This window comes from Megascapheus bottae, chromosome 4 (genome assembly GCF_031878675.1).
Source record: "Megascapheus bottae isolate mThoBot1 chromosome 4, mThoBot2.hap1, whole genome shotgun sequence".
Classification (NCBI taxonomy): domain Eukaryota; kingdom Metazoa; phylum Chordata; class Mammalia; order Rodentia; family Geomyidae; genus Megascapheus; species Megascapheus bottae.
In genome coordinates this window covers 46,343,290-46,358,273 of record NC_143512.1, presented here as the reverse complement: position 1 = coordinate 46,358,273, position 14,984 = coordinate 46,343,290, and the positions used below count along the sequence as shown (strand labels likewise).

At 40.7% G+C, this 14,984-nt stretch overlaps 1 protein-coding gene across 2 annotated transcripts in view; it reads right to left on the bottom strand.

Moving 5' to 3' along the window:
* Arhgef28 (Rho guanine nucleotide exchange factor 28) overlaps positions 1 to 14,984 on the bottom strand; it is a 265,542-nt gene that overhangs the window by 60,420 nt on the left and 190,138 nt on the right. For both annotated transcript variants that reach the window (XM_090331824.1, XM_090331825.1), the window contains 6 exons: positions 12,426 to 12,481; positions 10,528 to 10,576; positions 5,982 to 6,126; positions 5,777 to 5,904; positions 4,312 to 4,452; positions 64 to 311 (listed from right to left, as the gene is read on the bottom strand). In XM_090331824.1, coding sequence (XP_090187950.1) covers positions 64 to 311; positions 4,312 to 4,452; positions 5,777 to 5,904; positions 5,982 to 6,126; positions 10,528 to 10,576; positions 12,426 to 12,481 — 767 coding nt within the window. The remainder of the gene's footprint in view (positions 1 to 63; positions 312 to 4,311; positions 4,453 to 5,776; positions 5,905 to 5,981; positions 6,127 to 10,527; positions 10,577 to 12,425; positions 12,482 to 14,984) is intronic.

Genomic DNA, 14,984 nt, shown 5'->3' with positions numbered 1-14,984 from the left:
AAAATGCAAAAAAAATCTGCAAACCTTCCATGTTTGGACACCAGGCCTTTCACCCCTTCTTACCTGTTGTACTAAAATGTCTCCAATTCGACTGATCACAAAATTCCTGTCATTTCCGACACAGGATTCCTGCTTGCGCTCCTTCATACTAAAGAAGAAATGCCTATGGATCTCAAGCAACTCGTCTAAGCAGGGGAAGATCTTGTCCACAGTGCTGTGATCAAGCTGCAGCTCCTCCTTCATGCCTTTTCTGAAGATCTCAGACATTATGAACAGGGTCTGGATATGATGCATCTCTGTCTGCATTAGTTCTGAAATGAGTGAGTAGATAAATGTTCCAAGCAAGCCTTAACATACAAGTCATAATGGCCTAAATTAGCAGCCCAAGACTTGATGTCACAGTCAGAAGGACAGAATGTTTAGAAATAATAGAGGGAAATTTCCAGTATAAAGGTAAGCATTGCTGGGTGTGGTGGTTCACACCTGTTATTCCAGTTATTCAGGAGGTAGAGGTAGGAAGATCCAGGTCTGAGGCTAGCCCATGTGAAGGTAGAACTCAACTGTATCTGAAATACAAACTAAAAGCAATAGGACTGTGGGTGTGGCTTAAGTGATAAAGTGCTTGCGTAGCCAGCACAAACCCTGAGTTTGATCTTCAGAACTGAGGGGGGAAAAGAATAAAAGTCAATATTTATTGACATTTTAGATCATGCAATTGCTTTAAGTCCTTCCACTGAAAATTATGTCATACTCCTATCTAAATGCCCCATAAAGTAGAACTTGGTTGACTGATGAATTTTCTTTTCTTCTTTGGATTCATTAATCCAAGTTGATTAACCCCAATTAATTTGAATTAAATATGATTAAAAACCCTTGATACAAATAGTAGGCTCTTTCTGTCACAGGGTTTGTCTAAAAAAAAATCAGTTTTCTGGAGAGGAAAATAGTCCAACAGAATGCCAGGACATTAAACCAAGTCAAGGAAAGTAAAGAAGATGGCCCAATCAATAAGAGAAAATATTTATATAGCATAAACCCAGTAAGGAACTGGTTCCCAGACTTCATTTTAAAACTTGTACAGCTCAAAACTTTTAAAAAATTCAAAAATGGATAAAGCATTTAAAAGGCATTTCTCTAAAATGAAACACAGATATACAAATGGACAATAAGCAGACGAAAAGATGCACAAGAAGGCCGGGGCAGTGAGCTTGCGTATCATGAAAAAGCCCTGAGCCACCCACCCAGAACCAGATCTACCCATCCCAGAACAACTACTACTTAAAAAAAAATCCTCAGCATCATTAGTCTTTAGGGGAATGCAAATTAAAACCATTTCACACATAGTAAGATAATTACATATACAATAAGAAAGTGTTGATGAGGCTGTGGAAAAATTGAACCCCCTCCTACAAGAACATTGGGGATATAAAATTGATGAAGCTGTTTCAGAAAACATTCTGGCAGGCCAAGTGTAGCCTACTGGTAGAGTGCTTGCCTAGCATGCATGGAGCCCTGTATTTGATTCCTTGTTGCCACATACACAGAAAAGGCCAGAAATGGTGCTATAGCTCAAGTGGTAGAGTGCTAGCCTTGGGAAAGTCCAAGAACAGTTCCCAGGCCCTGAGTTTACACCCCAGGATTGGTAAAACAAACAAACAAAACAAGCTCGCTGGCAATTCCTCAAAATATTAAAATGAAGTTACCATAGCACACTCAAAAGTATATATGACCTGGGCCAGGATTTTGGCCTAGTGGTAGAGTGCTTGCCTAGCATTCACAAGGACCGGGGCTTAATTCCTTGGTACCACATATATATAGAAAAAGCCGGAAGTGGTGCTGAGGCTCAAGTGGTAGAGCTCTAGCCTTGAGAAAGTCCAAAGACAGTGCTCAGGCCCTGAGTTCAAGCCCCATGACGGGCAAAAAAAAAAAGTAAATATGACCTGGCATCCAGGTCATAATGATGAACAAAATGAAATATTAGCCAGCCATATAAAGGAAGAGAATACTGTATACACAGTAGATATAATCAACCTTGAAAACATTATGCTTTGTGACAGGAGTCGGTCATGAAAGCTCCTCACACACTGAAACATCTGTGTGAAATAATCAAGGCAGACAGATGCTTGGGGATTAGGAGTCTATCAGTGGTCACTGGAGGAGGGGAAGATGAGAAGTTTCTGTTAATTGGCATAAGGTTTCTCTTTGCATGGACTCATCCTGCTATTAGATAATGCTCAAGGGTTATGAAACTCGGTGGCTATCCTAGAAATGATTAGATTGTGCACTGCACAGCTATGGATTTCAGGTTATGTGGAATATCTCCGTTAGATGCATCATGACAGAAAATAGAAAGTCACAACATGTGGTTATTCTAGAAGTTCAAGTTCTACATAACATACAGATTTCCAGACTCACTGTACATCTTAGGAAAGAATCTAAAACATCAGCCATGGAGAGGAAATAAATCTAAGTATAGCTTCATTATGTTATCATAAAAACTCTGTCCCTGAGACTCACTAATTCCATATTTATTACTATATATCAACTAAACAAGGGGGGCTCATTGTGATATTTCTATGCCATGTACATAATGTGCTGTTGTTGAAATCTCTCTTATCCTTCCCTCCCACCCCCCAGACCCTACTAAGTAAATAATGTTTATTTTTTATGTTTTTGTGGTATTCGCTTATATCATTTCATTTAATTATTTAACCCCTTTTCTTATTGTGACTTTCAAAAGCAGAACAACTTTCCTCATCTTTGTGTGTATGAGAGGAGAGGGTAAGTTTCTGAATTGAATCCAGGGCTTTGCACATGCTACCACTTATCTACATTCCCATCTATAACACTACTATGTGACTCAAGCTGCCATTGAACTTCTGATCCTCCTCCTCCTCCCTTTCAGAATGCTGGAATTACTAACAGAGACTTGTACCCCCAGACCCTGCTTTCTTTAAAAAAGAAACAAAGAGGGAAAGAGAAAAGGGAGGACTATGCCTCTCTGACATCAAAGGACATGCTGATGTGACAATTCAATCCAGATGGATCCCTTTGTTTTTGCTGTGTGTGTATGTGTGTGCACGCGCACGCGCATGCATGCACACCATCTTGAGTCCTGAACTCAGAACCAGAGTGTTGTCTCTGTGCTTTTATGCTCAAGGTAGCACTCTACTACTTAAGCCACAGCTCCACTTCCATCTTTTTGGTGGTTTATTGGAGATAAAGAGTTTCACAAACTTTCCTGTCCCCCTTGGCTAGAAACTGCAATCCTCAGATCTCAGCCTTCTGAGTAGCTAGAGTTACAGGTATGAGCCACCAATGCCTGGCTCGAATGAGATTATCTTTAATATATGAAGTTGAGAGGTAACAGAATAGTGTAATATCAATGCGTGTGGACACTAAAAGAAACAACATCTTCATTCAGTTTCCATGAACACGAGCCTCTTTCAGCCCTGCCTGCTACTAAGGCACATTGCCATCTCACCTGACCTGTGTGGCTCCCACCTGCTGCAGGTGAGCTGGGGGCCTCAGCAGCGGACTGCAAATCCAGGACTGTCTTTAAACAATATGCTTTGAAACTACTTCTTAAATTTCTTATTAACTTTTTTGGCATTTGAACTTAGTGCCTCTAAGCAGACACTATACCACTTGAGTCACACCTGCGGCCCTTTTTTGTTTGTTATTTTTTTTATTTCATCTCAAATCAGGTTTGGCTTTGAACCTCAATCCTCCTACCTATACCTCCTGTGCCACTGAGACCACAAGCCTGCACCACTAGCCTGGCTTGGCTGGTGGAGTGAGGTGTCTTGAATGTTTTTTTGTTTGTTTGTTTGTTTTCACCTAAGATTGTCTTGAACCACATTTTATTCCAAGTACAGAGGTGAGATAGTGTACTAGATGCCTTGAAACTCATTGTTAACATCTACTGTGCACTTAGGTGTCTTAACTTTATCTTAATTGGTTTATAATTGAGCCCAGCCCCATGAAACAATGAAATCTCCTCATTGAATCACATTCCAAGGGTAGACACAGTATTCAGTACATAACTGAACACTTCCTGACCCCATCCCTGGAATCTAGTGGATACAGCCACTGTCTGGGCCACCAGACAAGCATCTGTCTCACCCTTCATAAAATATGGTAAGTTCACTGCCTGATGTGCAGCCACTAGAACGTAAAGACACAGCCTAAGGACATGTGTTTGTACCAGCTCTTGCAATGCTACATCTAGGCCTGGGAAGTACACTTGAAGCTGGAGGGTCTTTATTCCCACTCTGCACACAGGGAAGGAAGAGAAGGTGACATGCTTACCAAAAATGACATCCTGCCTTTTGATGACATCCTTCTCCTGTTGGCTGCAAAATGAAGGATCCACCACGAGGCTCCAAGATTCTGCTTCGAAATCCTGGGCATCACTGCTCAGATCACTCCACAGGGAAGAATCCACAACATCTAACACAGGTGTAGAAGAGGAAAGACAGGAGTATGGTCACACACACAGCACAGACCACCTGAAATCAACCTATGAGCCAAATGCTTGCACACTGGAGCTGAAACTATGAAAATGCCCAAATCAAAACAAGATAGCTTTCAGGAAAGCAAAGAAGAATCAAACACTGACAAAGTGACTGCATCTATGGGGGGAATTAAGAAAATTGAGGCCTCTTTTGTTTGTTTTGGGCTTGCTCTCTTTTAGCATGTGTTTTGTTTTATTCTGTTTTGTTTTGCTTTGTTTTGCTTTGCTTTGCTTTATTTGGATGAGACAAGATCTCACTATGTAGTACAACCAGACCTCAAATTTGGGATCCTTTTGCCCCACCTCCTGACTGCTGAGATTACAGGTGTGCAATGCCACTCTCAGCCCTCTATTTAGTTTTATTTTTGTTGACTTTCAAAGCCCATCATGTGCTTACATAATTGTAAGCCCAGCAATTGCTTCTGCCCAGGTAAATTTGCACTGTTTTTCAGATTTGAATTTTGAACGTATCCACTTGGTTTGCTCTTAAGTTGGCAAGACACAAAACAGACTGAAAGAATTTAAATCACAAATATGGGTTTTCTGATAGGATTAGACTCATATATACAAATACTCTTCTGAAAATCTAGACTGTGCTTGCCATGTACAACATTTGTTGCAGAAATTCCAACCCATGACAGTAAAAGAAGAGATGACAAAATACCAAAGACCCAGGATCCAGGACACCTCAGTCCAGTCTTGTCATTACTCTCCTCCCATCTGTATCTCCTTCACTTAATCATATAACTTGTATACCAATTCCTCAGATGAAATGCTATCCTAGAAATTTCAAAATTATTTTATTCCCTGGTAGGTAACAGGTGAGGACAATCAATCTACTCAGTGATCTAGGCAAGATGAAATAATGCAAATGAATAAAAGTAATCATATCATAATATAGGATGCTATTTCAACCCATTAATAACTATAAAAACATTTTGTATACAATATATTGCATATACTATAATGTACAGTATATTGCATTCCATTGTATATTATGTGCACAACCTATTCTTTGAAAAATATGTCCACTTAATAATTGTATTCTATACTCTTAATCACTACCTAGTCACTTCTCTTGGGAGTAAAATTTCCTTCCTTTCAAAAGCAGAATGTATATACCAAGTAGATCCCTGGATCAGACTTATTTTACAAACAACAAAAGAATATGCTTCAGTTCTCCTTCCCTTAGAAGGCACTGCCCTTCCCCAGTACCTTCTCAGAGAAACTCAAATGAATCCAAACACATCCTTTCCTCACCTTCCATCACGAAGGAGTCTGTGGAGGGAGAAGAACCCACCGACTGGAATAGTTCATCAGAGTGAGACCTGCTTCGCCAGCTGCTACTGTCACCCTCACACTCCAGAGATATCACTGACCTTCTGAAGCTGGTGATAAGAAGAGATGAGTCAAGTCTTGGCAGCCTCTGTGAGCCATGAGGGAAGATCAGCCAATGCACGTTTACCTTTCCAAGGTGGTGCAGGGAACGCTTCGGGACAGCGGGTGAACCTGCCCCGGAGTATCCTTCCTTCCCGCTGGCAACCCAATAGGCATGGAGGAGGATGGGTGCAAGGAAGTCCCGGGCTGTGGGATGTCTCTAACTGAAGAAGCTGGAATCAGAGTGGATGTGGTGTGGGCTTTCACAAGGGACAATCATTATAAGCCATTTCTAACGTGCCCATGACCAGCCTGGCAGTGAATGTCACTTCAAATGTCCCTTCCCTAGTCCACCCACCCAACCCCCACACTGCAGGCATCTCTACCTGTGTCGGGGACGACACAAACAGGCAAGAAAATGGAATGGGGAAATACTGGCCAGCTTTTCCCATAAACCACTGTTTGTATTCCAGGGAGCCAGCTTTAAATAGAGGCAAGGTGTTATTAACACTGTGACTAGATTGTGTGTAAACACGCAGAGAGCCACTCGATGGAATGTGGTGATGCTGGGAATCTCTTCCATATGATGTAATAATCTGCCAATCCAGTTCAGCTGCTTTCTCTCATGTATTGAAAACTAACCAATACTGCCACACTTTTTAATAACTCTCAGAAACTATTTCAGAATCCTAATACTATAGCTACAGCAAAAAAAATTCTCAAACAGAGGAGAAGATATGTGCAGATCCCAAGAATTGTGTTTGTGTGTGTGTGTGTGTGTGTGTGTGTGTGTTACGTGTGTGGTGTGTGTGTGTGTGTGTGTGTGTGTGGCCAGTGGCAGAGGAGGTGCCTGTGTGTGTACGTGTGTGTTTGTGTTGTGTGTGTGTGTGTGTGTGTGTGTGTGTGTGGCCAGGGGCAGAGGAGGTGTCCTGAAGCTTAAACTCAGGTCTGGGCACTGACACTTAGCCTTTTCTCTCAAGGCTGGTGCTCTACTACTTGAATTGTAACTCCACTTATGATTTTTTGCTGATTAATTGGTGATAAAAGTCTTACAAACTTTCTTGCTTCAAACAGATTCTCAGACCTCAGCCTCCTGAGTAGTAAGATTACACAGGTGTAAAGCACTAGTATCGCACTTACAGGATATTTATGCATGCATGATTTCTCCCCACAAATCTCATATAAAGATAAATATATGGTATTTTGTTTTCTAAATTCTAAGATTCTTTTTATTTTCACATTTAACTATGAAATTGAGAGACTTTACAATCGAGATAAAAAAATGTTTGATGTTCAAGCAAAGAAGTGACGGGGGATCTCTGGGGTCTAAACTCAATTTTATATAGCATCCTACCCAATAGTATGTTACTAAGATTCTGCATAGTTAATTTTTCTCTTAATTGAGGTATTTTTAAATGTTATCAATCACACTTTGTTGCAGCACTGAAAAGTTTTCTTGCACTTAAAATTTCTGCCAAATCTACAAAATCAGTGCAATACCCATCAATATCCCAATGTCATTCTTTAAGGAAATAGAAGAAGCAATCCAAAATTTCATATGGAATAATAAAAGAGGCTGAACAGCAAAAACAATCCTTACCAGAAAGAACAGCACTGGAGGAATATCAATACTAAACTTTAGGCTCTATTACAGAGTAGAGCTATAGTAACCAAAACAGCTTGGTACTGGCACAAGAACAGGCCTGAGGATCAATCAAATAGAACTGAAAACGCAGAAATCAACCTGCAGACCTATGACCACCTAATCTTTGATAAGGGAGCCAAAAAAAAAAAAGGATGGAAGAAAGAAAGCCTCTTCAACAAGTGGTATAGGAAGAATTGGTTAAGCACCTGCGGAAAACTAAAGTTGGATTCTTCTATGTCAACAGGATTAATTCCAAATGGATCAAAGACCTGGAGGTAAAAGAAGATACCCTGAAAACTTTACAAGAAGGAATAGGAGATACACTAGGTATCCTTGGTACAGGTCAAAAGTTTCTTAATAAAGACCCAGAAACACAACAAATTAAAGAAAGTTTGGACAAATAAACATCAGAGTTTCTGTATGGCAAAGGACGTAGCTAGCAAGTTAAACAGAAAGCCCACGGAGTAGGAGAAGATCTTCACTAACCATACAACAGACAAGGACCTCATATCTAAAATATATCTACAGCTAAAAAAAAATTTAATCTCTCCAAAACAAATCTTCAAAGAAACAGCCATCCCATTAAAAGGTGGATTAAAGATTTAAATAGAGACTTTTCTGAAGAGGAAATAAAGAATGGTCTATAGACATATGAAGAAATGCTCTCCATCTCTGGCCATAAAAGAAATGCAAATCGAAACAACTTTGAGATTCCATCTCACTCCAGTTAGAATGGCCCTTTTCAAGAAATCTAATAACAACAGATGCTGGCAGGTATGTGGCCAGGAGGGATTGCTACTACACTGTTGGTGGGAGTGTAAACTCATTCAACCACTATGGAAAGCACTATGGCAATACCTCAAAAGACTAAACATGGGTCCAGGAGACTAGCCTAATGGTAGAGTGCTTGCCTAGCATGCACGAAGACCCAGGTTCAATTCCTGGGTACCACATACATAGAAAAAGTCAGAAATGGAGGCTGGGAGTTTGACCTAGTGGTTGAGTGCTTGCCTAGCATGCACAAAGACCTGGGTTCGATTCCTCGGTACCACATACATAGAAAAAAAAAATCCAGAAGTGGTGCTGAAACTCAAGTGGTAGAGCTCTAGCCTTGAGAAATCCAAGGACAGTGCTCAGGCCCTGAGCTCAAGACCAGGACTGGCAAAAAAAAAACAAAACAAAATAAAACAAAAAACCCAAAATATAATTTAAAAAAAAAGAAAGAAAAAGCCAGAAATGGTGCTGTGGCTCAATTGGCAGATTGCTAGCCTTGAGGAAAAAAAAAAAAAAAAAACAAAGGACAGTGGTCAGACCTTGAGTTTAAGCCCCAGGACTGGCAAAAATAAAAATAAAAGACTAAACATAGTCCACTATGACCCAGCAATTCCACTCCCTGACATTTACCCAAATGTCCAGAAACAAGGACACACTAAAAAGCCACTAGTACAACAATGTTCATTGCAGCACTATTTACAACCAACCCAGATGCCCCTCAGTAGATGATTGGATCAAGATGTGCTACTTATACACAATGGAATTCTATGCTGCCGTCAGAAAGAATGACACCATCCCATTTGTAAGGAAATGGAAAGACTTGGAAAAAATCATATTAAGTGAAGTAAGCTAGACCCAAAGGAACATGGGTTCAATTGTTTTCCTCATTTGTACTAATTAGTACTAGGATTAGGACTCTCCTAGCAGAGGATTACAATAGCTCAAAACCTAGGTACACAAGTTCAAGTAGGATGAGACTAAATGAAAGGAACCCTAGGATATGGAAACAAGAGCTTTATCTTGTATGACTGCTGTTCTTAATGTACTATGTTATTTCTCTTCTTTTTGCCCTTTGGTTAATTTCATATTGTTACTGCATCTGACTTTGTTACCTGGTATAGTATATGTACATTTGTTTGTTTATTTGAAATAGGAAAGGGAAGGGAGAAACAATAGGGTAGCGGGAGGGGAATGGGGACAAAAACATGATTAGGGGTATCAATGTGTGGGAGGTAATGCACCGACTACCTGGCGAATGTAACTATAACCCCTCTATACATTACCCCGACAATAATAAAAAAATTCTGCCATGGGCCATGTGATGCAACTTTATGTAAAGAAACTACAAACTATCACAGTAAAGCTGCTAGGAAAATATAAAAGCATATATATTTACTAAAGTGTCTTCCTTTCTATCCAAAAGGTTATTAAATTAGCACAGTGGAATCTAGCCCACAACTTTGAATTGAGGTAGTCAATATCTTTTCCCCTAGACTTCCCTGATACAAAACATCACAGTGTACATAAGGTGACATAGAAGTTAATTGTGTATGTGTGTGTGCGCATGCTAGTACCATTAGTAGGGCTTGAACCCAAGGGCTTAGGAGCTATCACTAACCTTTTTCTGCTCAAGTCTAGTGCTGTACTCTTCTAGTGGAGCCACAACTCCATTTCCAGGTTTTCAGGGGTTAATTGGAAACAAGAATCCCATGGACTTCCCTGACTAGGCTGGCTTTTAACTCCAATCCTTAAATCTCAGCCACCTAAGTAGCTAGGATTACAAGCAAGAGCCACTAGTGTCCAACTTTAATACGGTTCTTGATCTCTTAGTTTAACTAAAAATTATACCAAGCATATGGATCAATAAATCATTGGGTGAATGAAATAACAAATACAGAAGGTACTTTTACGAAGACAAAATGTATGGCGCCTGTAACTCATTCCTGTAATCCTACCTACTCAGGAGATTGAGACCTGAAGCTCAAAGTTCAAAGCCAGCCTAGGGCAGGAAAGTCTATGAGATTCCTATCTACCTAACCACCAAATAGCCAGAAGTGGAACATGGCTTATGTGACAGAACACTAGCCTTGTGTCTAAAAGGTCAAATACAGTGCCTGAATCCTGAGTGGAAGCATCAGTGCAGGCACACACATAACACAAAAATGTAGGATATGTATTAAATTTTAACAAATTATTTTTTTTCTGTGTTACTTACTTCCAAGGATGGTCTGTGACTTGTTCTTGCTATATTTCTCTTGTAATTTCTGGTAAGGAATATTAGGAACATAAAATAATGAGATCTATCCTTAATAAGTGGCTATTAGATCCAAACAGTACAAGAGCGAGGACTCAATATTTGCATACCCAATGTTATGGACATGGTATTGGAAATATAAACATAACTACATAGACATAAAAACCTATGACTCTATAGACATAATGTTTTATTTCATAAATTAATATGTATCTATGATATACAAACCCTCAGCCTAATTTTGATTATGTTCTAAAACCTAAGTGCCAGTGATTGTATAAGAGATTCCCTTCGTGAATACTTGTTTGTTAAACATGTCATTTGAAATATGTAAAAATTAATGTTAATAAATTCTTTAATAAAAAATAATGCGATCTGAGCATAATTAAACTAAAAGAATATGCATATGACTACACAAAACAGGATTCTTCTCTATAGCATTTTTGTTTATTAATCTCAAATAAAGAGAAACTCAAAGCAACAGACACCAAATAAAACAAGTGATGTGTGGGGCTCAAGATACAGCACCATGGTTGAATGCTTGCCTGGCATAAGGCCCTGTTTTGGTCTCCAGTACCATATTCATAAGTAAATAAATAAATGGAACATTAAAAAAAGAACTAAGAGCAAAATACGATCGCAATGATATCTCTGTCAAAATGATGGTAACTTGTGAGCTCCTCCTGTCCAAAGGCCTCAGGAAGACCAGAAATCGGCTCCTATAGCTACACTCTGGGGGTAAAGAGGTTCCTAACCAGGAAACCTTGAATCCTTTCCTCTCCTCCTTTCCCTCTACCCCTCACTCTTCTGAGATGAACCATTGGGAACTCTGACACATTGCGTTTAGCACAGCCCTCAGCTCAGATATCAGACCCCCTGTGTCTGTCAGCGCGGATGTTTGTTACTCCAAGTTCCCACCTAAGGAGCTTCATGCTCATTGTCCTGCATCCTGACATGAATGTGCACTGGGAAAGGAACAACAGCAGGACAGTGCCTTCACCTATGGGAAACCCACAGCAAAGATTGACAGCATTCCTCTAGTCCAGCCAGGGATCTCCAAGTGGGGTCCCAGCAGCATCAGCAAACCCGAGGAACTTGTGAGAAAGGCACATCCTCAGGCCCCACCCAGTCCTATAGAATGAGAAGTTCTGGGAGTGAGGCCCGGAAGTGGGGCTATACTGCCTTTGAATTCAGGACCTAATACTTACTAAGCAAGCACTTTATTACTTAAGCCAGTCTGCCAGCCACATGTGTGTGCATACACATTGGCTCACATTTTTTGAAATTTGGTTTTATCTTATGCCCTGGCTGGCCTGAACTGTGATCTTCCTGTTTATATCTCCTTATGTTTCTAGGATGTCAGGTCAAGATGAACTCTCACAACCTTTTCTTTCCTTCTTTTCCTTTTTTTTAAAAAAAAATTTTCTTTGCTGGGGCTGGCCTTGAGCCGCAAGTCCCCCAAATCTCTGCCTCCCAAGCCACTAGGATTACAGGCTTGAGTCATTTCACCCAGCTAAAAGTCTGAGCTTTCACAGATCCTTCAGGTAATTCTTATATTGGCTGATGCTTGAGAATTAATGCTGTTTTTCAATTATAAGTGTTCAGGCTTTGTCCCAGTAAACCAAGCAGGTCTGGACAGAAACCCACATTCTATAGTCCAAATGGCCACTTAAGCCTCCCTCTCTATTATTAAAATATTTACACAAGTAAATACTTTGGGCATGTATTATGGTATCACTACATTAATCACTTTAGAACTCAATCAGAGCAGAAGTAAAAAAAAGACTACATCTTAAAATGTTAATATGAAAGCAGAAGGTAGATCTTGAATGTATGTTCACTGGTGATTGACAGCTTACCTTGGTGCAGGGCAGCACGGTGTCTTTACAGGCTTTGTGCACATTTACATTGCAGTCTGAAATATAGGGAAGAGACACAAAAGCATCCATATTAGGGGAATTTGAAATGACTACATCTATATCAAGGTGTCACTGATCATTATTAAGGATGGAACATGAATGTCATAAACATTTACAGAACTAAAAGACATGGAAATCATGCCGCACCACTCCCTATACAGACTGGCCCACAGCTGTGGTATGGTAGCCCTTGAAGTTATTTTTCATCTTGTGTATTTTATCAAATATGAAACCAGAATTCTGCATGCCAGTCACTTCGGGCTCTACGTAGCTACGAGGTCATTTCCTGTTCACCACATTCTATCATGGGAGGTTTCTGACATCTAGCTCTAGCAACTTCCTTCTCTAACTCCAGTTAAAATGCCTAGGAAGATGGAAAGAATGAAAACAAATGCTACACAACACTACCTCACTATTATCTGCTTGCAACAGGACTTTCTACCAAAAAAGGTCTGAAGTTAGCCAGGCATGGTGGCTCAGACATGTAATCCTAGATACTCAGGAGGCTGAGATCTGAGGATCTCAGTTCACAGCTAGCCCAGGCACTAAAGATCAAGAGACTCTTATCTCCAATTAACCACTAGAAAACCAGAAGTGGTGCTGTGGCTCAAGGAGTAGGACAGTAGCCTTGAGCTAAAGAACTCAGGGAGAATGCCCAGGCCCAGGGGTAGGGTGGTAGCCTTGAGCTGAAGAACTCAGGGAGAATGCCCAGGCCCAGGGGTAGGGTGGTAGCCTTGAGCTGAAGAACTCAGGGAGAATGCCCAGGCCCAGGGGTAGGGTGGTAGCCTTGAGCTGAAGAACTCAGGGACAGCTCCCAGGCCCCACGATGGACAAACAAAAAAAATCTGAAGTTATCACAGGAAATGAGAACCCTTAGGCACTTGTCCATGTTTTCTGTCATAAAACAAAGTAGTCTAATCTCCCTGGAACAAGATAAGAGAACCCTTCCCCATGCTTCTCTGCCCATGGGTACGGAGACCAGTCTGTCTTCACAGAAAAGAATGCCTCTTGAGGGGTCCTGCTGACTGCCATCTTCTTTCCCTGTGGCCACTCCTGCCTCCACATCACCCTCTTATCTACCCTCATACTCATATATTAGCTTCTGGAAAAGGAGTCACAGGAGGGATTCTATAGAAGGAATCCATGAAGGTGGAAGACCTCATTTGGGCTCATCAAAGCCATGGTGGATAAGTGCCTGCTGTGAGATGGGCAGGAAGCTGGTCTCTACCATTGTGTCCCACTCAGAGTCTGAAAAGGTGGTTCAGATGACACTCCACTGCCAAAGAGCAGAACCAAGGCCATTGTATATACCTGCCTTCTTGACAAACAGAAACATGAAAGCTCTCTCTTCATTCTAGAACAGGAACATAGGAAGAAGGAGAAAACTCACAGGAAGACCAAGCCACTGAAGATGGAGTCCAGAACAGAGACAAAAGATGGAGTAGAAACTTGGACTTTTAGTAAGAGACTGGAGAAAAGCTCCCATAGAAAAAAGGACCCAATGGCCTTGAAGAGAAAACAGAATGTGAAAACAGGCTCCTAGGATGAAAGGGAAATGAGGCTGGGGAGACAAGCTGGAACTATGCCGAGGGGGTAAAGAGCCAGAGCAGATCTGAAACTGAATTGAGACTGACATGTGTGTCATAATATCAAAGTAACATTGAGAAATTCAGCTTGAAAGATCCCCTCCAGAATGTGGAGAAGGATCTCATCATAAAAATAGAAGATGTCAAATAAAAGGCAGAGATCAGAGATCACAGTTAGCCACAGAAGAGATCAGAAAAAAAAAATACACGGGGGTTTTAACAGTGAAGGCTACAAGAGAAAAAGGAATGTTGTAAGCCTAAAAAGTTCTCCCAGAGGGCAAGTGTAAAGCTCTCACTATTTTCTAAAAATAATAGTTATAACTAAATTATATCTACCCTATAGATGCCTTCTAATAAAATCTGTATATGATAAAAAGTTTAAAGTCTTCATGCATGTGGGCAGAAAACGGAGTTACCAAGAAAGAAATCAAGTCAGAAAGACTCCAGTTTTTCTCACTATATAGAAAGTATTCAGCTTTATCGGACCAAGATGGATAGTTATTAAACAGAAAGGTTTTTCTCTAAGGCCTTATTTCACCAGGTAAAATATTTTCCTTCTGTGAAAGAAGGAATGATGTTCTCAGGTACCTAAGGTTTCAGCAAACTGTTCAATCCTATTTTCACCTACAGAAAGCAGAATCCAAATTCAGCATTCAATAGCCAGGCCTGGTTGCTCACACCTGCAATACTAGCTACTCAGGAAGCCAAGATCTGAGGATCTTAATTCAAAGCTGGCCTAGGCACTAAAGACCATGAAGCTCATCTCAAATTAACCACTAGAAAACCGGAAATGGTGCTGCGGCTCAAGGAGTAGGGTGGTAACCTTGAGATGAAATGCTCAGAGACAACATCCAGGCCCAGGGGTCAGGCAGTAGTCTTGAGCTGAGGAGCTCAGGGATAGTGCCCAGGCCCA